At 42.4% G+C, this 23,079-nt stretch overlaps 2 protein-coding genes across 3 annotated transcripts in view; one reads left to right on the top strand and one right to left on the bottom strand.

The window, feature by feature from the left end:
- Window positions 1-3,625: 3,625 nt before the first annotated feature.
- SOD1 (superoxide dismutase 1) lies at window positions 3,626-8,965 on the top strand. Of its 2 annotated transcripts, none has more exons than XM_054399666.1 (5): window positions 3,626-3,746; window positions 4,562-4,657; window positions 5,167-5,236; window positions 7,349-7,463; window positions 8,345-8,965. In XM_054399666.1, exons 1-5 carry the CDS (start codon window positions 3,671-3,673, stop codon window positions 8,453-8,455), a joined length of 468 nt encoding a protein of 155 aa, XP_054255641.1. In that variant the 5' UTR covers window positions 3,626-3,670; the 3' UTR covers window positions 8,456-8,965. The 2 variants fall into 2 exon arrangements, with proteins under 2 accessions (XP_054255641.1, XP_054255650.1); XM_054399675.1 differs by lacking the exon at window positions 3,626-3,746 and adding an exon at window positions 4,064-4,305 and having other exon boundaries at window positions 4,564-4,657.
- A 3,160-nt stretch (window positions 8,966-12,125) lies between these two features.
- SCAF4 (SR-related CTD associated factor 4) overlaps window positions 12,126-23,079 on the bottom strand; it is a 35,365-nt gene continuing 24,411 nt past the window's right edge. Inside the window, exons 18-21 of the mRNA XM_054393317.1 lie at window positions 22,698-22,860; window positions 22,484-22,564; window positions 22,190-22,378; window positions 12,126-13,223 (exon numbers count right to left, since the gene is read on the bottom strand). Of these exons, the coding sequence (XP_054249292.1) occupies window positions 12,382-13,223; window positions 22,190-22,378; window positions 22,484-22,564; window positions 22,698-22,860 (1,275 nt within the window). The 3' untranslated portion in view covers window positions 12,126-12,381. The remainder of the gene's footprint in view (window positions 13,224-22,189; window positions 22,379-22,483; window positions 22,565-22,697; window positions 22,861-23,079) is intronic.

Raw genomic sequence — 23,079 nt, forward strand, 5'->3', positions numbered from 1 at the left:
CTCACTGGGATACTCAGTTGCTAGAGCACAAGGTTGTGGAGAAGAGACAGTTGTCTGCTTTCCTGCGTGCTGGAATTAGCACACCTGTTCTTACCTCACCAGCAGTCTCCCCTCCAGAGGCACACGTCCAAGGATAAAATGGGCCTACAGGAAGAATTAGTATTCAAAATGCTTGTGGGTTTCCTTTTTTTTTTTCTGTTTGCTTTTTTTAGTGTAAGAGAATAAATATTAAAAATTACCTAAGTGCAGATTTGTGGACAGTGATCTTCCTGAGTAAGCCCCTATGAACACAAGCTCAGGCAATCTGGAGTGATGTTTAGCACTGCAATCTTAGTTTCACTCTCAGTTTTTCTAGAAGAGTAATCAGAAGTGGAAAACATGGCACCAGGGGTAGGGTTGCCATAGAAACTACAACCCTCAAAATTCCCACTAATTTTTTAATCCCTATAAAATCTCAGTCAGAAATCATGTTACAGTGCTGCATAGGCTTGATGCAGTACATAAGGATTTGGGATTTTTTGTTACTTTTGCAGATTTTGCTTAGATGTTTATTAGCTTCTATCTGCAGAGATTAGACTTCTGTTAACCTACATCATACAGTAATTATTTTATTTGCCATTTAAGTTGGCAAATTAGGAAAATAACAAAGACTGTCTTGAATCCTAGTTGTTCAGAGATTCATATGTGCCTACCCTTACACAGAGACAGCAACAGTTTTGATTTTCACTAAAAACTGCTTTGCTCCCAGGCTACAATGGATATGTATTGCAGGGTGAATAGACAAAGCTGTCTGTCCTCCCAGCCCTACGTTTGTCCCTCCTGCATTCACTTCAACTCTCTGGGCTCCAGATCAGGCCACTTCATCACCAGTTCAGACCACTTTATCACCAGTTTGCCTATAAAAGTGTGGCTAAGCCCAAGACTTGGGCTTCTTCCAAGCTGGGAGGGCAGAACCAGGTTATGGGGCAAAAAGAGAGTGATGTCAAACAAAGAGGTGCCAGAGTTGCAAGAGATGCCACACTTTCTCATGCCTGAGAGATTCTCTGTCCTACTATGAAAGTTTGTACTCCCATCTTGCATTTTTTTCTTCTTTCCTCTCTGCTTTGATTCTGATACCTCAAACAGCAAAATAATGTATTGCTGCCAAACACCCTGTTCAGTTTCTTTGGGGTGGAGCTTTTCACCTACTGGTGAGATTTAAAAAAATAAATGAGTCAAAAGGAAGTATGTGGGAGAAAACAAAACCAAACCCTTTCCCTGGCTTCTTGTGTAAGAGTTATGTGAAAGGGTACACGTGCAAATTAATACTTTTGTACTTCTGAAAGAAAAGAATAATGGGAAACATTCTAAATGGTAAGGCCATGACTTGTATAAAATTACTGATCTCTTTCTGCATGCACCATACAAACTCTTGCATGTTAAGTCCTTGAAATTCACGTCTTGTTTGGCCTCCTACTGCTGATCTCTACCACATGGTGTCTCTTAGCATATCACCTTTGTTAGCTGCATTCTGCCTGACCTAGGCATTGGGCACTGGGTACCTTCACAGGTAACCTGGCTTTGATGCCTAATGTTATAGATCTCTGAAGTCATTACTTCAGATAATTTCACTTCACATATTAAGAAGCTGACATGTCTGGCTCTTGTCTATCTGTTTATCCTACATTCATCTAGAGGCATGAAGAAGGCCAGATCTTGAAAACTTACTTCCAGGAAGGAAGGCATAAACCTGCCCAATGAAAACACAGGCAGATTTGAAGACAGTGATAAAAATAAGAGAAAGCACTGGAACACAGCACTCAAGATGCCCCTCTTTATGAAAGGGCACAGACAAGTGAAGACAGTGAGATGGGAACACAAAGGTAACTGAAAGTAGAATGAGTCACTACTATCCCTCGAAGTTTACAAGCTATTTAAAATCAAGTAAGATTTGCCTCGAGGGCACTGGAATCTTTGCTCTTGATCTAATAAGCACTCAGGATGCTGTGTGTTGTGCCATGAGCACAAACCTGTTTGCTCACAAGTAACTTACAAAGTCTCTTCTCTCCAGGCACATCAGGAATGAAATTCTCGGAAGTCTAACTCATGGTGCCAAGATGCTTCCTAGATAGGAAGCCACCCAGCTTTCATTGTCTCAGATTCTTTACAGGACTAAACTACAATTTTTTTATCTATTTCTCAGACAAATAGCCTCCATATATTTAATGTGGAGAAATATGCCATGCAAGCAGACAAATCCCTGTTTGTTTCAGTCATATGACCTGAGCCACGACTCAGGTGTCATGGCTGAGTCTGATGTGTGAAATAAACCTTCTATGTTTCCAACATACAAACCATCTGGGCTTTAAGTCATTTATACCTCAGCCACACACACAGGCTACCTGAAGTCCCAGCAACTGTGAAATCATTTTGTGCCTATGACTTAACACATCTCTCAATAACACAGCAGAAAAACAAGCAACATGAGTTTGCCAAAGGAATTAATTAAATGCAATCTGTCATTCTCAAAATGCTTGAAGGCTGCAGATCACCGAAGAGAACTGCAGAGGTGTATGCTCCTTAGCTCAGGTGCTAAATTTCCCTTGGAGGCTAAGGTTTATCAGTGGTATCAGCATAGAGGGAATCTATTTTGTCATGTCTCCCCTTACGCTTCCCTCAGACAAAGAGTGATCTATGGCTACACTAAGACGCTTTGCACCTTAAGCAGAGCTCTAAGCTGCATACTACATACCCAGCCATGTCATGCATACATGTACCCTGTGAGCAACCTATGTGAAAAGGTCTAAGAAAGGTGAGCAATGCAGGCTTCAGGTTGTAACTTCGGTAGTTTCTGTACAAAACCTCTTCTGTGAAGGGCAACTGTTTTGAAATGCAAAGCTTCAAAGGCAACTTCAAAACTGCATTCCCATTTTAGATGAGAGTTCTTGATGTGATGTGACACACCTCAGTCACAGTAATACTGGAAAATAAGCCTCCAGGGCAGGGAAAAAGATGCAAAGATAGTAAAAGAAAAACATTTGCAGAAAACGACATGGCAGCTGCTTCTCTCCATGTCTCTGCTTGAGGGCATGCCTGAAAGAAACCCCGTATGTCTGGGTGAAATCATGACGTTGGAAGCCTGAGCCTGCTTTAAAGGACACCATCTCCTTTGGCCCGGAAGACACCACAATGTGAAACGCAGGCGTAAATTCCCTCAAGCTCTGGAAAGGCAACGCGGAGCAGGCCAAAACATGGAGGTCTATCTACTTCTGCCCCACTCCACAGCTTGACAATGATCGGGCACCACTTGACCACCAGCCGAGGGGCAGGCCCTGCTTCCCCTTTACGGTCACGCAGCGAGTCCCGGCCCGGCCATGTCGCCCGCGGCGATGGTACCCCCGGTGGCGCCTTCAGCCGCCGGCGTTACACAACGCGCGCAGCCAGGAGCGCCCATTGGCTCAGAAACTGGTGCCGCCGATTGGCGCGCGTCCGCGCGCTGCCGCGACTCGTTCCCCTCAATTGGCCGAACCCCGTGTAATAACTGCGCCAAGTGACCCGCGAGCGCTCCGCGATTGGCCGCGGCGCTGACGGCCCGCCTTATATAAGGGCTGCGGGAGGGGCGGACCCCTAGTCCTCAGCAGCTGGTGGTTGGGGTTTGTGCTGAGTGCAGCTCTCCGGTCATTGCGAGAACATGGCGACACTGAAGGCCGTATGCGTGATGAAGGGGGATGGCCCCGTGCAGGGCGTCATCCACTTCCAGCAGCAGGCAAGGGCTGGCGGCGGGCGCAACCTTGTGGCTCTGCTCTTCCTGCGGGGGCTTGCCCAGCCGCGGTGCTGAGTCATTACGTGGGGCGGGCGGCGCGATTCCCCTTTCTCCTCCTCCCTGGCGGCTGCGGAGGGCAGCGGGAGCTGTGCTGGGCGGGCTTTCCCTGGGCCGCGGCCCCGCCGCGGTGACCGGAGGGGGTGGGGCTGCACATCCAGGTGCTGCGGGGGCCGTAGGGAGCGGCTGCCCTGAGGCTGGGCCCGCCTGCTGCTGGGAGCGTTGGGGCGCCCGGGGCACCGTGTGGCGGCCCAGGAGCCTTAGCAGCGCGGAGTGGGGCTGGCAGCTTTTGCCCTGCTTGGGGGCGTCCCGCCGAACACGGTGCTGGAGGCGGCCTCAAGACTTCCTACGGAGCTTGTTTACCACTACCACTAAGTAGGACTTAGCTGAGCTTTCATTGCTGAATGGCCAGAGCCCCTTTCATACTCACTTGTGCCCCTTAGAAAAGGGGGTGTGTACAGGCTGCGTTGTATCTGTAGAGGAGTTACTGGTGCTTCCAAATGGAGGTAAATGAACATCCCGAAAGCAAGCCTTCTGATAAAAGGCATTGCGTTTGTTTCTTGTTACATAATAGAGTGTGGTTTAGGTGAAGGCCAAATAAACGCAAGTGTTCTGTGAAGTACTGTATTAGCATATAGAATTAAGTTATGTAAGGTAATCGTTCATGTAGTGAAAAGCCTGTGCTTCCTGTTGACTAGGGAGCTTGATTTGACACAACCATTTAATGCTGTAGTCATTTTGATGATAAATTATTTCTGTTAAAGGGTGACGGACCAGTAAAAGTTACTGGAAAAATCAGTGGCTTGGCTGATGGAGAGCATGGCTTCCATGTCCATGAATTTGGTGACAATACAAATGGTAAGATGTCTAGCCAAGTTTATAAGTTACAGCTGTAATGTGGTTGCTCAGCTTTAGAGATCTTCCAGTATTGCAGCAACAACTATGAGTATACTTTGGGTCTCATGACTGCAAATCTTGTGCTAAAAAATTAAAACATTTTGTAAGGAATTTCTTCCCATTTAATACTTGGAACATGTTTAGGTTGGTGTTCAAGTTCTCATACATCAAGCACTAACCTAAATGCTTTAAAAACATGTTAAAAAATCAGAAAGCTTTCAACTAAGCACAGTGTTCTAGAACAGGTACTCATTTTATTGAACTTGTAGGTTACTTACATCCAGAGGATTAGTAGAATATCTAACAGGACAGTAGCTGCTTCATCATTAGTGACTTTACATAGCTCTGCCTATAGGAGGATTACCTTAGTATACTGTATAAGCAACAAATTTAAACTGGCTACTGAAAAACAAACAAAACTCCCTGAACAACTCCAAAACCAAACTTCCTATGGCTGTGTTGTATTTCAGGATGTATCAGTGCAGGTCCTCACTTCAATCCTGAAGGCAAGCAGCATGGTGGACCAAGTGATGCAGAAAGGTGAGTTTAATGTGCCTGGACTTTTACTGGCTAGCTACTTAAAGGAGCAGCCATCTAAGTGCTACTTTATGCTTGGGAGGTCATGAACAGTGCCAGGACAACAAAAGAAAACTGGTAATTCCTGCAGGACTTCTAGGGTCACTTAATGGCTTAGATGATTATACAGTGATTTGTTGGACATCTTGACTCCAAGAGTATGGGTGAAATGTAGGTTTTGGATCATATTCTTGATTGTTATCCTAGCTTGGAGAGAAGAGAAAATTAGGCTCCTACTGAGTGAAGGTTCTTCAGGATGTGTATGGGATTCATGTGTTAAAGCTTTATTTGGTCATTGTTGATCAGCTGCTCTTTCAGGGCCTGTTTTTGGCAACTGAGACCCTAAACTGTCAGTTTTTGAGCTGTATACATACTTGTCACTTGACAAGTCAGGATCAGCTGGAAGGTGCTGAGACTTCATGGGAGACTCTGTGCCTGGGCACAGTGGCTCTGTTGCATGTGCTCGGCTGTTCTTAGCCTGTTTGCACAGGTACTGTAATAGCTAGTGTAGTGTGTACTCCTTGGGGACTGTGTGCTGTGTGTCAGCACAGGATCTGATGCTTATGCTGATTGTCTGCTGCTGTGGGAGCTGAGAGCTAGCTCTTGCCCTAGAAGCAGTTTTCATTGTCCAGTTACCTTCAGAGAACCCTTGCATCTTTGAAACCTGAAGTCTGAGCAACTGGCTGAAAGAGTATGCTGACTGGGTTTGCAGAGTGGGAGGGGGCTGTCCAAGCACTGAATGCTGCCAGTATGGTAGTGAGTGGAGCTAGGTGCAGAAGACAGGCTGGTCTTGCATGGGTAGGGTCTGGACTGGCATTGGAACCAACTTGGCATTGTGATTAGCCTTCAGATGATCACATTGACATCCATAACTGTATCTTCCGTGACTGATAAATTCGTACCTGAGGGGTCAGTTGCATGCTAGATCAAGCAAGCTGGCTTTAGCCATCTGTGTGGATGACAGAGTAGCATAAAATGGTGTGCCCACAGGCTTCGCTAGCAGTGAACTGCTCCAGTGCTAAAGGTTGAAACTGCATGAACCATGATGGCTTCTGTCTGTTCTGCTTTGTCAAATCCTGCTCCTGATGTCACCTGCCTGCTCAGGCAGATCTAGGCTGCTGTACCCCTAGGGAGGATATAAGAACTATTGGTGTAGGGTTGAAACAATTGGACTGAAAATTCCTGGAAGCTTAAATCAAGAAAACTTCTAAAGGGAAAACTGCCCTTGACCTGATTCTGTAGAACTTTGTTAAAAATATGAAATTGCTGTCTAAGAAGCTGGTAGTCAGCATCCAGGGAGCTGAGCTGATCACCCTGTATGCATGGATAGTTTTAGAAATTACTTGGTATTCAAGGTTGAGTATGTGTAGAAGAGTCTTGCAGAACATTATTGATTTGTTTGAGCGGTTTCTTTGGGTTGGATGTGTAGGGACAATATACTGGAATGATACTAATGAAGATCTAGTTCTGATGAAACAGAATGTTGTAGGTTGTAATGTCAACTGTGTGGGGAAAACACCAAACAAACTTGAATAGTCACCCCTGGTACAGTGGAGAACTTAGCTAGCACTTGATGCAGCTGCTTTTAACCTGTTACTTGACAGACTGCTTTTACTAATCCTGTTTAAACTTAAAGCCTGCAGCTGCTTGCAAAATATCTGATTTGTGACAGACATTAAAGGCTCTTAAGAACAGCAGTGGTGCTTACACCAAACCTTGTCTGTGCAGGAAAGTTATTTTGCCTAATTTGAGAGATGCTCTTTGAGCAGAGGGAGACCTGATCAGCATGAGGGGATTTTTGATTGTGAGAGTTATACACTGTGGGTGTGGCTTGTTGGAGTGGCCTTCCTTTCCCCAGAGCTGATTAGCCTTGTAGTTTCAAGTTCTAACTAGGACTGAATTTTAATCATCCCTTGAATTAAGGAGTTAAAATAGTGGAAGGGTTCAAGGTTAACTAGGGGTGGTAGAACACATTTTCTGTTTAAGGTGGTAGACTACTTGACTGTGGTGTTGTCCAGGATGTCCCTTGGAGCTTTCAATTCAAACAAGTTTGAGTTCCTCTGTATCTCTGTGTAGGCACGTGGGAGACCTTGGCAATGTGACTGCTAAAGGAGGAGTGGCAGAAGTGGCAATAGAAGATTCGGTCATTTCTCTTAGCGGGCCACACTGCATCATTGGACGTACCATGGTGGTAAGTGTCTTAGTGCCTACTTGGACGCTTTAAAGAACGGTCTTGACTGTGCATGGAGACTAAAGTGATCCTGGAGGCCAGTGCCTGGTGTTTGTTATAGAACTTACAGTGCAAGATTTCCAACATGGGGAGTTCTTTGAAACTGTCTGGAAGTCCTGGGCAATAGTATGGCACTTCACTGTCATGAGATCTTTAGTTTTCTGTCTGCCTTCAAAGATATTCCCCTCCATTTAACTTTGCTTCTCCCAGCTGAGTGACTAAAGCAGTCTGATTTGAGGAGGGAAGTGGCAGTCTGGCACAGAAGCTGTCACTGAAAGGCATGGTAATGGGCACTTCAGGGCACGCTGGTAGCTGGTGGCATAACTTGTTATGGCTGCAGTGGGAAAGAGGAAAGCAAAGCTGGAGTGGACTCAGCCACATGTGAGAATTGTCAGTCTTGTTTTCCTTGGGACTCTGTGGTGAGGCCCTGCACTTGTGCATGAAACAGGGAGCAGGAAGATATGTAGTGGAGCACTTTGGATGGTGCAGCCAAGGCACTGTGCCTGCAGTGGAGCAGTCAGCCTTGTGTGTTATGGGTGACCTTAAGTCCAGGCTTGCTTTTGGACTAGTAGGAACTTGAGGTAACAGGAGTGTAACGGCTTCCAGTTCAAACAAGTTGCTTTCAGCTGAATTTTTTTAGAAAAATCTAGTTCTAAGTATTTCAGCCACAGTGTCAATTTGGCATTCAGGCAAACTGAGTACAGTTACAGTAGGTGCTGTTGTGTAAAACCCTGCTGATAGCTGGCAGTACTGCTTGCCACTGCTGCTAGTAAGGTGAGTAGTGAAAAATGTGAAGTAGCTATGCAATAACATGAATTAAGAAATCTTCAATTCTCTTCTAGGTCCATGAAAAATGCGATGACCTGGGTAGAGGGGGAGATAATGAAAGCAAATTAACTGGAAATGCTGGTCCTCGTTTAGCTTGTGGTGTAATTGGGATAGCGAAGAGCTAAGTATTGTACCTGAAATGCTTAAAATGACAGTGAAGAATGGGCTGTATTTCATTGCAGATGTTGCACTTGCTCTTCCTTGTGCAAACAAAAGATTTGTCACTTAATCTCATTACTACTCTGCATTCTGAGTATCACTTCAACTGGTGAAGACTGACTTAATTTTGTATGATGTATATTGCAATTAAAGTGACCCTGATGGAATGTCTCTGTAGCCTTCTGCTAAAGCATCTGTTGTAACCACTAAGTACAAATTCACTGACTGGACTCCTGTGTAATGGAAGATGTGTAGTAGGTCATACCCTGAACAGCAGAACTTCTAGTGTACACCATGTGATTTGGAGGATTAGCCTTACAAGCTTTGGCAAGATTACTCACCAAAGAGCAGTAGGCAACTGTATGTATCAGGGCTTCCTCCTGGCAAAGTTGCAGCACTTGTAGGTTTCAAACTTGTGTAATAAACTTGCTGGGCAAATGTCTTGGTCTTGCTGTCTATATCAGAATAAACCTACCTGCTGGCTTCCTTACATGAAGTAGGCCTGTCATTAGCTAACTTCCTGGACACCAGTGGCATCCAGGTTGCTTCCGGACAGTCATCCTGGAATATTTAAGACCTCAGCTCGGTCAGAATATTTGCCTTGTCATATGTTCTCTTGTGATAGAATCCCATCTTCTGAGGCACCAACCTGCCATCCTTTGCATGTTACAGCCAGTGGTTTCTCTACATAAGAGCAATTGCTGCTTTGCAGAAATGCTTTCTTGCTGTAAAATGTAATGGGGGTGTGATTGCAGCTGGGGAAGCCCTGGGCATGTAAAATGGGCTGGCTGATGTGTCCTTGTGCTTCATCTGTACCTCTGGCTGCAGGGTTGTTATGCAGTGAAAGCCTGGATATGTTGAAGACAACTCCTTGCTTCAACCTTTGCAAGGAGCGTCTACTGTGCAATGGGTCTTTCCTTAAAAAGGATTTAGAGAGCTAGAAGTTCCATATTTAATTTCATAAAGCTTTCCAGCATTGTAATCACTGTATAGTGGTGCCAACTTTTATTTTCTTGTGTATACCTCTTAAACACAGATCTCCAAGTCTTTTTAATAGATATTATTAATTTTAATGAAGACTTGTATCAACATTCCTTTATCTTGTACAGAAAAGATATTCATGGAAGTAGTTGGTGGTTGTTCTAGACACTCAAGATTCCAGTGTAGCATGTTACAAATGGCTTTTGGTAGTAGAGCAAGAATACTGTAAAAGAACACTTCAAACTTACATTCATTGCAGGTGGCAAACAATGGGGTGTATACTCTCTACCCACCTCTACCTCTTCCCATGCATGAGCCTATGCTCTGCTTCTGCTTCTGCTGCTGCAGCAGAATAAAGATACTAGCTGCACCTTCAAGCTTCCTTCTGAAGTCTGGGCATGCCAAATACTGAACACCCACAAATACCACCTTCACCTCTTTGCATTTCAGAAGTTCAGAGGACAGTTCCATACTGTCCACATTTCCCTAAGCGTGAAAAACAAGTAATGTGAGCTAGAGTGGAATAAGAGCTCTGCAAGCTCTTGCTTGCTTCCTCTCCCTCGCAAGTCTCAGTGCTGAACCCTGCTGCTCTGAAAGGCTGGTGTAGGTAGAGCTTTCCTCCCAAGCCTGTTAAATGTCTGATGGCACGTTAGCCTAGATGTCAATGCTGTATTGAAGGACGCAACAGTAATGCTTGGTTCATGTACAAATCAGTGTAACTGGCTGCCATAGGCCTAATAACCAAGGTGTTACATATCAGCACTGGGTGATCTATGTAGTTAATCTTTGCCTGTAGATGTCTGGTTTGTCTTACTTTAAAGCCAGAAACATGGTAATTGTAGAGGGGGTAGGGCAGTTACACTGGTGATGCTGTAAAGCTTGATGTATTGCTCATAGGTTTACTACAAAGTATCTGCTTCGGAAGGCAGCAAGGAGTTGTCCACAAAGGAGATCTGTTTTTACTGGGCTTTGTCTTCAAATTCTTAGTAAGGGAAATGGAAAGACTGAGGTGGCATTTGTGTGAACAGATAAAGCTGCCTGTGTCTTTCATTCTTTTCTTCAAATCTTTTAATAGTGTATTCATTTTAGAAAATCCTACCTCCTTACAGAATTATGGCAATTTTTACTAAGCCAAGTCTTAAACATAAGACAAACATCTGGTTTTGTGTGAGAAAAAGTTAGTTCCACTGGCCCAGCATGAAACAAACATTAAGGACACAAATTTTAACATGGAAGTTGAGTTCACTACAAGTATGTAAACAGGTTTGTCTCTTTATTCTGCTATTGCAAGAACATAAAAATATATGTCCTCTCCCCAGTCCGTAACTCCACATTTGCTTTCCCACTCCCCTACCCCCCAGAAAAAAATTCCTCTGCCACAGAGCAGCTGTCAAAAAGTACTGGTGTAAGAAGCCAGCTGCCCTTAAGGGATAAAAGTCCAACTTTAAAAGTAGAACACACCTATATCAAGGAGAAAAAAAATAAAATTAAATATGCACAGGATTCATACAATTTTTCCTCTAGACTTCTAGAGTTAAAACAAGCTTTGAGGGAAGGCCTGGTGCTGGCTGAGCAACAGGGCCACCATGTGTGAGGGCAGAACTGCCAGGGCCTTGACTGCACCTCAGTTCAGTGGAGCCCTCTGGCAAAACTGAGCCTCAAGAGCTCACCAAGATTTAGCATCTGCCCTCTTAAAATCTGACAGCATTACTTGACTGATGTGGAGAAGAGATGGTAAAACTTAACACAAATGCAAGAATATGCACCCTTTATCCATCAATCAGTCTGACTAGGTACAAAACTTGGTGGGTAAAAATTTTAAACCTACCTCTTGCAGGATTACAGGAGGTAGACATCACATCGTTAACACAGACAAGGGCAGCAACCCAGATTCATGTGAAGGATTAAGAGGCAGAAGTTTAAAATCCTTGCACACCCTCCCGCCTCCCTTCCTTTTCCCAGCCCTGTTTAAAAAAAATAGGTTAGCATTTTATATTGTGTTTTGGGGTCTTTGATTTCTCTTTCCAAAAAGCATCAATACCAGGTACAAAACATGCTGTACTGGTGTGCTTCTGAGCCCACCGTACACAGCAGTTTCATAACATCACAAGCAGAGCAGACTTAAAAGTATGTCTGCAGGTGTCCACTTCTTTAAAAAAGGCAAATTTAGGGCAACATTTACCACAGACCCAGTTGGAAGGGAGGCAAAAAAGAAGGAAACAAAAATAAAATTAAGGAAAACCAATTGATTGCATTGCAAACACTAAACAGTTAACTCTTCAATTAACATTTTAAAACCACTAACTTTTATCTAGTATGGTCAAGTAGATCATTAAAATGCAGCAATCTAAAAATCAAGATGACTATTACAAATAAAAATTTGCTTCTGTGAATAGCTACACAACCAGATGTATTCCTTTTAACAAATATAAACAAAACAGTCTAATTTAGACTGCAGTACAGCATTTAACAGTTCAAACTTTTTAAGATGTTGAACACTCCTTTGCCACTTCAGTGCAGTGTAGGAAGAATAGCACACGTTAAAGTTTGTTACGAAAATAGAGTTTATTAAAAACACATCCCTATTGTTTTGAGGAGCTTTCACCGTTACCTTTTCTTAAATTAAAAAAAAAAATAGCACTTCTACTTCTGATTTGTAAACTTTTTAAAGTCAAAACTTTAAAAAAGTTACAGCAAAAATGGGTAATATTTTAATCATATCTTCAATATGTCATGTTATGTTGTGGCTATTTTAAATAGAAGGGAAAGCAATCAAATTGCTTACAATTCCCCACCAACTACTGAGGGGCTGTGAGATAAGCAGAAGCAAATATAATACAGCAGACTGTACAACTCTAAAGCTCTACACTCCCAACAAATGTCACTGTCAGCTTGCAGCGAGTTCCAGTCACTAGCGAGGAGCCTCCGCCACGGAGCCTGTGTCCTTGTCTGCTTGTTCCACAGATGAGGTAGCCTCGGGTGTTAACTCTTCAACAGGTTTTACGCTTGTAGGTTCAGACTCTCCCGCAGCGAGTTCTGAAACAATGTCTGCGTCTTCTGTTTTGCTGCTATGAGATTCGTGGTTTTTGTCACCATCTGCCCTGTCTGTCATCTCTGATTTTTCCTTTCCTCGGTTTTCTTCCTTGTCTCTGCGAGACTCCCTATCTCTCGAATCTCTCTCTCTGTCTCGATGGCCACTGGACCGCCTGTTTCTGTCCTCCAAGTCTCTGTGTCTCTCCCGCTCAGGGCTCCTCCGTCCCCAGTCTCGCCTGTCACGATTACTGAGTCGCTCATGATCTCTGTCATCGTTGCGGTTACCGTAGCGCTCACGATCGTTTTCTACCCGATTTCCAAAAGATCTCCTTCCAAACCTTTCCTGGTCTCTGTTAGATGTGAACGTCTGCCTGTCATTTCTAAACTGCCTCCCGTCTCTGTTCTCCTCGGGTCCGCCTGGCCCCCCACTTCCTGGCATTCCCCCAGGTCTCACAAAGTGACCTGGCGGTGGGAAGGGGGTTTTCATTCCATGGGGTGGAGGCATGCCAAAGCCTCCTGGCCCCGGCGGGGGCCCTCTGTGCATCATGTGGGGAGGCATGTGTCGTGGTGGCATCAAGGGAAACCGCTGCAGAGGAGGTGGTGGCATTCCTGGAGGACGCTGGAGAGGTATCAAACCAGGCCGGGCACCCAAGAGGCCAGTGGATGGAGTCTGCAACCCAACAACAGGGGCTGGTGGGGGTGGTGCAACTCCTTGAGTGCCTGAAAAAAATAAGAACACACACAAAGTAAAATCAGAGGCTGGCAGGAGCATTAAAAAAAAGGCATTTGCATAATTACAAAAACATTCTGAAATTCTTTGATGAAATGAGGGCAGGGCAGGAGAGCAAACCTTCCTGTGCCAGCTTACATGCTGTAGAGCATCGTCTTTAAACAAAAGTTTGTGTCATGCTAGAAGTAATCAATATTGCAATGGTAGTAACTAATCACATATCCTAAAGGCTTTCTTCTGTGAAAAAGCCATCGCTACTTTGCAGGTCACAGCTCTTCCTAATCTCCAGCAGCTGTGTGTCTTGCCTCTTCAACTGACTGCTAACAAAACACCTTCCTAATAGGTTGTGCTTCCCAGGCTTCTAATTAGAGACAGATCTCCTCCTTCAGTTAGCTTTTAAACCTTTCTCTTCTCTTACAAACATCAGCAAAATCATCTCTAGTTGAAATACGTGAGACTCGAAGTGGTCATCAACAAGACTTTCAACACACGGAAGAGGTGGTAGGTATAGTAAGCTGCAAAGGGAGAGGTAAGGTCAGAACAAGGAGCCCCGAAATCACAGAGAGATCAATTCACTGTTCCAGAGAAAAGGGATACAACAAAGTTTAATTTCAGTAGAGTAAACCTTGCAATGTAAACTAAAATGAAATGCAACAAAGTAATTTGTGGATTTGCTTATTTTTTATTTAATGTACAATTTTCCATCCTTTATAGCACCTACCCAACACCCAACTATCTGGCAATTTTATTCCTGGACTTTGTTTTTAGCATGGTTGTCACAAGAGGGGAAAAACCATAATTGAACTCTCAAAACATACTGTTTGTGAAAGACAGTTGACATCAACATGATGAGGCAAAATGAACAAGGATTACTGAGCTCCAGAAGAAGACTTCATACTGATAAGCATGTGGCAGCTTATCTCCCGTGCCTCCTTTTGACTGGACTATTCAGTGTTCTCATGCTCTCTGTAGCCTCTTTGCTGGATCCATCTGCTTTCTGCTCACTAGCAGTTATTTACCTGTAAACAAGCTGCCTCTCTGTGAAAGCACATGGTGTTTTTTAAACTCCCAATTTGAAATTTAAAGGAATCAAAATTTGCCAGCAGAACAAGCACAAATCTCTCCTAATCCATCCTGCGTTCCTTTATCTCTGGTGAGACTATAATGTTTTATTTCCACAAAGAATGCAAGTTTCCTTGGGTAAACTGGAATGTGAAATAACTAGAATCATAGAGTAACCTTGGAAAAGACCTTATGATCAAGTCCAACCATAACCTAGTATCTCCCTGTACACAACGGTTAGACCATGTCCCTAAACACCTCATCCAAATTTCTCTTAAATACCTCCAAGGATGGTGACTCTACCACTTCCCTAGGCAGACAGTTCCAGTGCCCAATGACCTTTCAGTAAATGTATTTCTCCTAATACCCAGTCTAAACCTCCCCTGGTGCAATTTGAGGCCACTTCCTCTCCTCCTCGTTTGTTACCTGAGAGAAGAGACCAGCCCCTACCACACTACAATGTCCTTTCACGTAGTCATAGAGAGCAATGAGGTCTTCACTCAGCCTCCTCTTCTCCCCAGCTCCCTTAGCTGCTCTTCATAGGACTTGTGTTCATGACCCCTCACTAGCTTTGTTGCCCTCCTCTGAACATGCTCCAGCACCTCCATGTCCTTCCTGCAGCGAGGGGCTCCAATTCCAAACACAGTACTTGAAGATCACATCCTGTGAGTACAGAATTAAATACCTGGGAGTGTCATCAGTACAAACTGCAATCTGCTTTCAGATTTAATGAGCGCAGTGGAACCAACACCCCAATAACCTTCCCCTCAGCTAGTGTAGCTTCCCTCTTCCTCCACTGGGTTTAGCATTTCCATCCCAAATATGGCTGAGCCTCCTGAAAAACACACATTGCCATTTCACCATGACAGTTCTTATGCTTAAGAACATCTCTGAGCGAAGCCTTTTTTACTGGAGTGCTCATTATCCTCATATTAGATGGGAATTATATTGTGTTGATAAGAAGAACTTGGTCAACAATGATGTGAATATTCTTCCAGTCCCTGGTATCATCTTACCTTCCCCTCCAAATGGTCACTTTTAAGACATGGCTCAACAGGCCACACTCTGAAAGAAATGTTCCAGCATCAACAGTGCATTTTTTGGTTCAATGTTTTTGTTTTCCTTTTTAATTTTGAAATGTACAGCCCTCCCTGCTCCTCTCTTCCATAGCCAGGGCTATATGTCATCTAAACTCCTCTCATGACTTTGCAATACAGATCTGACAAGACAGACAGATGGCTAATGATAGCTTTCAAGATCATTATTTTTCTCAATTCCAAAGTTTCGGATATTTTCGTTGATGAGTAAATTCTTCCATGGAAAGTTCAAAATAAGGCAGAAAAGAATGACTGAAATCTAATGAGCTGAAGAGAATAAGCATATGCATGCTTGGGCTCCATAGCAGCAGATGTACGTTACAGCAACACCAACAAGAGGGAAGTGTGCATAAGTTCGGTTAACAAGTACAAGCAATTTAATTTCTTAACCTGGTTTCTACATGACATCCAGTGCAGAAGCAGCCTAAACAGTATTTGAAGCTCCTCTTTCAGCAGGGTAGTTGAATGCATTTTACTTTGTCAGGCCACTCAAACTGTGAGGCTGAAATAGACTGTAGAAAGAACTATTTGTTTCCTCATTGTGCTGACAAATCAGGCACCAAATCAGAGTTTGCTCTCAAAGAACGTAAACTTTACTGAAAAGGCTCAGTAAAATCTGTGGTACAGATTGCTAGGAAAAATTATAGCCCTTTGCCGTCTGATACAGAGGAAGACAGCATATAAAACTTGGACAGTTTATCAAACTGAAAAAGAAGTACCAGAGCTCCTACACAAACAACAAAGGGATTTAATGACTCTCTCCTACCTCTGCAGGCAAGTGAGGGAATTTGTATGCCCCAGACTGTATTTCATTCATTTCTTCATAACTCTAAGCCTTTTTGTAGTAGCTGAGCCATCCCTTTCACCAGCTGCTTATTCTGCATAACTTGGCTATGACGTGCCTTTTCATGCTGGAAACACAACCCTCAGGCCTAGCACACAATACATTACTCTGTTCAAATGCGTAAACACAGACCACTTTCACAACTTATTTTTATTTGCAACTTTTACCAGTGATGCACAGTGAAAGGTCCTCAGAACTTGCAAAGTGTTTACGATGAAGAACACAGATGCAAGTGGGCAAAAACACTGCCAAGTACAAGTGTTGTTTTAGAGGTGCAAGTACAACCACACGATGCCAAAAGTTTCACCGTTTCACTTTACTTGTAAGACATAGCCCAAAATGTTACAGCTGTCCAGAGGAAGCATCTTCTATCCAGAGAGGTCACAGGAGCATCATCCTTACTGTTTTGACAAGTAAGCTAAAAAGCCAGGTTTCTGTGTCACTGTAATCCCATTTCTGATTATCTTCTCTCCTGGCTCGACAAATCCCATGCTCCCTTGTGACAAGTATGAGTGTTACAAATGCTCACAATAATAGAGAAATGCAGCATCTCAGTTTTTTGATTTTTTTTTTTAACTGAACTCTGCTAAGTGTCTCTTACCACCTGTTAAATTATTTGTCAGATGTGCTGTTACAGCCACTGGAGGAATGGTGTTTTCTGTACCTGACCAAACCTCCTTTTCAAATCTGATGGAAATATGAGAACAAGAGCTTTATGATTCCAACAGAATAGGCTAAAGGTTTACACTTTGAGTTTGATGCTGATATTCTGCAACAATTAGCACGTCACATCTCCTGCTGCTCTCCAGTAGGGAATATGGCATCTTAAAACTAGAACATTATTAAATACTATCTGGAAATTCTCAATAGTGAGACAATGTTGTAAGTCTTGTGTCTTTTCCTGGAGTTTGGTACAGAATCCTTTAGACAAGGCCAAGATTGTAAAGAAAGAAGCCTAAGCATAGTAACTTGCCATGAATACCACTATCGTTTTTCAGGGTAGTTAATGTCCATCACTGAAGCCAGTAGGAGCTTGCTCCTAATTAACATAAGCTGCATACACAAGGACATAAGACTCAAAGCACATTATGTGTGCAGCGTTAGTTACCGACACTAAGACTTCTAAGATCCTGCTTTATAAAACAAATACTGAACTGATCTTGGTCAAGGGAATCATCAAGGCAAAACTGAATTCCATGAATGATGCTTGAGAGTTCATGTTACCTTACCTCTGAATTCCCATTCAGTAGCATTATGACATCAACAGTCATACATACGATTAGCAAACACAGAGTTTCGTTATGGCTATCATGAGAAGTTGAGAATTTTTTTATTCCAGCATGAATAAAAAAGCTCATCCTCCCTGTGAAGGAGGAAGTATTCCCCACTCATTGATATAGTAATATTCTGACAACCTCAGAGAATACTGTAGTCTGTTTATAATTTAATGTGGTTATAGAAAGACCATGTAGTTACTTAAACACAATCCAGTAAGGAAAGAATAATTCAGCATGCAGTAACAGGAAATGAACACCAAGTTTGATGAGAACTACAGTGTAATTCATCTTTGAGAATATGTAATTATCATTTTAAGAATTTTGGTAAAAAGAGCACTAGACCAGGACCTACAAACTGCAATAGTGTATTTAATCAAGATAACAGATCACAGAATCTGAATATTCAAGACACAACATCCACAACAGCAGTTTATTACTGGTCAAAATTACAGCATTTGCTCAACACTAAGAACAAGTTGGCAAATAAAAATTATTTAAAAGCCTATCACTTTCTGTACTATGCACATGTAAAAGGAGTCTAAAAATATCTGCTTTGCAGATCACTTAAAAATGACGTATGAGCACACACTCACAAAACCTGTTGCAGTCTGGATAATCTTGTTCAAATTAAGAACAAGAAGCTGTAACAGCAATGAGTATGATCAAGAATACAACTAAATTAAAACAACCCAAGGGTGGTTTTTAGAAATAAGCACAAGAAAATTCAGACACAATGTCCATAAGGGATCACTCCTCTGAAGCACAAATATGTCTTTGTTGGAAGTGATGAAAGAATTACATTGGAGGAATGAATGAAATTAGTGGTGATGGAACAGAAGGTAAATTACATTACCAAGAAAGCATATGAAGTCTTACACAATAATCCATTTTGAATTACTTTGTAAAGTATCTTCCATACAAAAACTGGACAGATAGATAAGCTTCATTTTGAAGTTACAAAAATTAGAAAAGTGTTCCTGTGTTTATACAGGTTACATAAGGTTCAAGCAACGTTAAGTTTAGATTTCTAAGACAGTCTCTTCAGAGCAATCTTCATTCCTTGACTTCAGCCTGCTGAAGTTCTTCTATCCTGCCCAAATATCCAAATAACATTTCTTCCTTCTTCATGTTACACTACTCAAGCCCCTTCATCCCTATTTCCCCAAGTAGAGTCCTCATGATGCTGTCAAACAAATCTTTCTTCCACCTTCTTATCTCAGCTTGGAGTGCCACATCATGGGAATGTTTAACAAGCAGTTTGAAGACTTTGTGAGAAATCAGTCACACGATCAGACATCTATTCAAATTGCTAAACCATGTACTTGTGAACATGAGGTCCTTTAGTCTGAAGCCTTTGATGTCCCTTGTCTGCACTTCCCCATGGCTAACTGAGGGTGATGCTGTGCTTACTCATTTACTTAGTCCAGTTGATTTGCCTCTGACCCATACAAGACTGTAGATCAGACACTAAGGCTACACTTATATTTACATGTCCAATCAGCAAGTGCTGCGGGGCTCCAGGTCTGGGATGCACAAGCAGATCACATCTCATGTCCGTACACGTGGTGAAACTCTGAGACACTCCATTTCCCATGCTTTGATTTCCCTAGCAGTGAAACCTGACACACACAATGAAAGGACTGAATGATGATGCAACCCTGCCAGCTCTTGAACTCAGATGATGGGGAGGGCAAGACTTCAAGGGACACTTATCTACTATCTAGATCAGCATAAGTGGTGGAACACATCACCGCTTTCATGGTTTTCTTCCAGCAAAAAGAGACCAGATCTCAACTCTCACATGCAGGGCTAAGCTCACTTGATAAGTGACTACAAGTGGTTTTAAGAAGACACTTTCATTTGTGTTAACTTACCACAAGTTTTAAAATCAAAGCCAATAGAGACTAGCCTTTTACCATTAATCATGCAAAATATTACAACCTTCTTCTAGTTTTCTTGTATCTGGTATGACTTTGTGAACAGCCCCCCTCTTTTATTCCAAAAGTCAGGATGGAAGGATTTTACCTAACTCCTTGATTATAAATTGTTTCTTGATATAAGACGCTCAAACTGAAATGTTATTACTTAGGGAAACACACAGATCTCTAAGGACTACACTGTAAGCTCACACATGCGATTTCACAAAAAGAAAAATCTCTCCTATGCCCCCGTTGATGAGACTGAAGGTTGAGAGAAGTCACTCTGACCACACAAGACATCTGCCTCAAGTACTTTGTAAACAAGTTAATAAAACCAAGGCAAGTTCCTGATCCTCAAATTTATCAAATTCAGCTTCCTTGAATTTCTAAGAATTGAAAAAAGCTACTGTCCAAGTAATTAATATGTGTAGTAATTTACTTCACCCCAATCTTAATTTTGTAAAACTTTTTTCTGATGTGATAGTGATATAGCCAACTGCAGAGTAACATAATACATTCCAAAGTCTTGGAAAACCTTACAAGATGTAATATCATGAAACTTCAAAAAAAAAACCAACTTGGTAATACTGTGTTACAGTTATAAAAAGTGTAACTTATTAAGATGTGAATGTCTTAAATGTATAGTGCAATAACTCGTATCACTACAGAAGTCTCTCAATCTATGGTGCCACTGTAGAATTTTTTTTTTAAGCTTTTCTGTTTGCCAGGTGTCCAAGATTCTCTGAAACAATTAGTTACTGGTTTTGCATACCTGCTTTGATAGATTTTTAAAAAGCAGACTGACTTTCGGAGACAAGCAGCTCTTCGCATTATGAAAAATGCCTTTTAAATAAACGTTATGTCAAGTTTCCAACATGAAGGATCCGAAAACCACTAATCATGGCTTGAAAATTTAGCCATCAAATCCCACAAAGCACTGAGGTCTCAGAGACAAACTGTTGGGGTTTATTTAGTGTGGGCTCTGAAGTTCTGGGCAGAATCACACTAAACCAAAATTACCTTTTCATTCACTTATTAGACACTCATTTAGAGGTCTGAAATCCCACAAATGTAATCTCATGAAAAATGATACAATTTTTGTAGAATTTGTAGAAAACAAGCCTCTTGAGTGTATTCATGACACTGACCCCTAAAAGGCCATCCTAATACGTATTTAGCTGACCTCTGCAACATTAAACGGCATATGCTCTCTTTACAAGTCTAACCAAGTTCACATCATATTGCGAAAGGTAATTTATATAAGATAGCCAAAGTATGCCTGGTTTTGCTAATAAAAATAGCTGTTTGTAATATTTAAATATATAGTAAAAAAGCATTCAAAACCTGTAATACTGCACAGATAAATAAAAGCTTTTGTTTTCATTTTATTAAAATATTTTGTCATACATAATCATAGAATTGCCAGGGTTGAAACGGACCACAAGGATCATCTAGTTCCAAGCCCCCTGCCATGGGCAGGGACACCTCACACTACAGCAGGTTGCTCACAGCCACATCCAGCCTGGCCTTAAACACCTCCAGGGATGGGGCTTCCACCACTTCCTTGGGCAACCTGTTCCAGTGTCTCACTATCCTCATGGGGAAGAAGTTCTTCCTAACATCCAATCTGAATCTACCCACTTCTAGTTTTGCTCCATTCCCCCTAGTCCTATCACTACCCGACATCCTAAAACGTTCCTCACCGGCTTTCCTGTATGCCCCCTGGAGATACTGGAAGGCCACAATAAGATCTCCTCGGAGCCTTTTCCTCTCCAGACTGAATAGACTTTCAGTCTGTCTCCACAGGAGAGATGCTCCAGCCCTCTGATCTCCCTCACGGCCCTTCTCTGGACACCTTCTGGCACATCCATATCTTTCTTGCAATAAAGGCTCCAGAACTGGACACAGTACTCCAGGTGGGGACTGACCAGAGTCCAGTAGAAGGGGAGAATCACCTCCCTTGACCTGCTGGCTACACTTCTCTTTAAGCAGCCCAGGATGTGATTGGCTTTCTGGGCTGCAAGTGCACACTGGTGGCTTTTCATCCCCCAGCACCACCTGTACCCCCAAGTTCTTTTCTTCAGGGCTGTTCTCAAGCCAGTCACTGCCCAGCCTATATCGGTGCCCGGAATTGCCCCAACCCAGATGCAGGGACCTTGCACTTGGCCTTGTTAAACTTTATGAGATTGGCTTGTGCCCACCTCTCCAGCCTGTCAAGGTCCCTCTGGATGGCATCCCTTCCCTCCAGCGTGTCAGCCTCACCACACAGCTAGGTGTCAGCAAAATTGCTTAGGATGCACTCAAGTAAGTGTAAGTAGTATACCATATTTTCACTAAAAAATACACTAAAATATATGGGATTTCCATAAGTTAATTTTATACATGTGATAGTTGAGTCTAAAACATAGCTTCTGTGTCATACAGGTGTTTTGTTGCAAGTTAATTTTCTATAGGATATAAACTACAATTTTTATAAGACAGCATTATATTCTGTCTTAATTTTGTAACTTAAATGTTATGGGGTTTTTGTCCCTGAGAAAACAAATCTTCAATAATAGAAAAAAAAAATTACTGTTTCTTCTGTGCAGAAATCAAACCTCTAAAATTATTTAAAACCCAGTGGAAGAGCAGAAATTTCACTATGTTTAGAAAAATCTGCTTTAGTTTCCCACAAACTCTAAGTCAGTAGCAAAATCAAAGCTGTATTTTTAATTCAGGGAACAATAAACTGAAGAATATATGCAAACATGAACTTACCGAGAAGTGGAATAGTTTGGGTGACAGGAGCAGGTACATTAGTAGGTGCTACAGGAGGTGGAACAGTCCCATAGATTTTGGAACTATCGGCAGTTTCTCCAGTCCCTCTGGCTCCAGAAACCACTGTTGGGATGGGATTGCCTACAGATGAATCTTTTGTAGTGTCTTCATTCACACCAGTTGCTGTAGCTAAGAGACAATGCATTGATATATTAAAAAGAAAAAAAAAGTCAGTGTTTTTGCTGGTATGAGACTTTCCTCCTACTGCTGCCTGCCCGAGATCTAAACACTTACAATTTGGGATGTTTACTGCTGGAGTGTGAGGAACAGATACTGGAGGAGTTATAGGTGGTGGTGGTCCAGGAGGAAGGAAGCCTATAAAGGAGTACATACAAACAGTCATCATCACTTTACCAAAATGCGTTCATGCAGCTTATGTGGCAGATGCTTTTATTTGCTATAGAGTCAGAAAAAGGAACTAATATTCCTAAAATATATATAAATATACCTGGTGGTAAATGCATTGGGTTGAAACCAGGGCGTAAAAATGGAGGTGGTGGTGGTGGAGGCACTCCAGGAGCAAATCCAGGAGGTGGGATTCCTAAAGGTGCTGTGAAAGCAGGTGGTTGGAGTGCACCAACCACAGGAGGACCTGATGGATGTGGTGGAACCTAAGAAAAAAGGAAGGAGAAAAAACTGTTACCTTAAGACTGAATGGATTATTTGTTGTTCAGCAGTGGACTGCTGTCTTCTGTGCTTTGTGCACCAATACAAGAAGCTCCCTTAAATTACTCTGCAACAAAATGGCTTACATAACTCATCTAATTAACAGTCAAAAAAACTCCTACAACTTAAAAATCAACACTGATCTTGTTCACCATTGTTCTTAA

Source organism: Indicator indicator, chromosome 1 (genome assembly GCF_027791375.1).
Source record: "Indicator indicator isolate 239-I01 chromosome 1, UM_Iind_1.1, whole genome shotgun sequence".
Lineage (NCBI taxonomy): Eukaryota > Metazoa > Chordata > Aves > Piciformes > Indicatoridae > Indicator > Indicator indicator.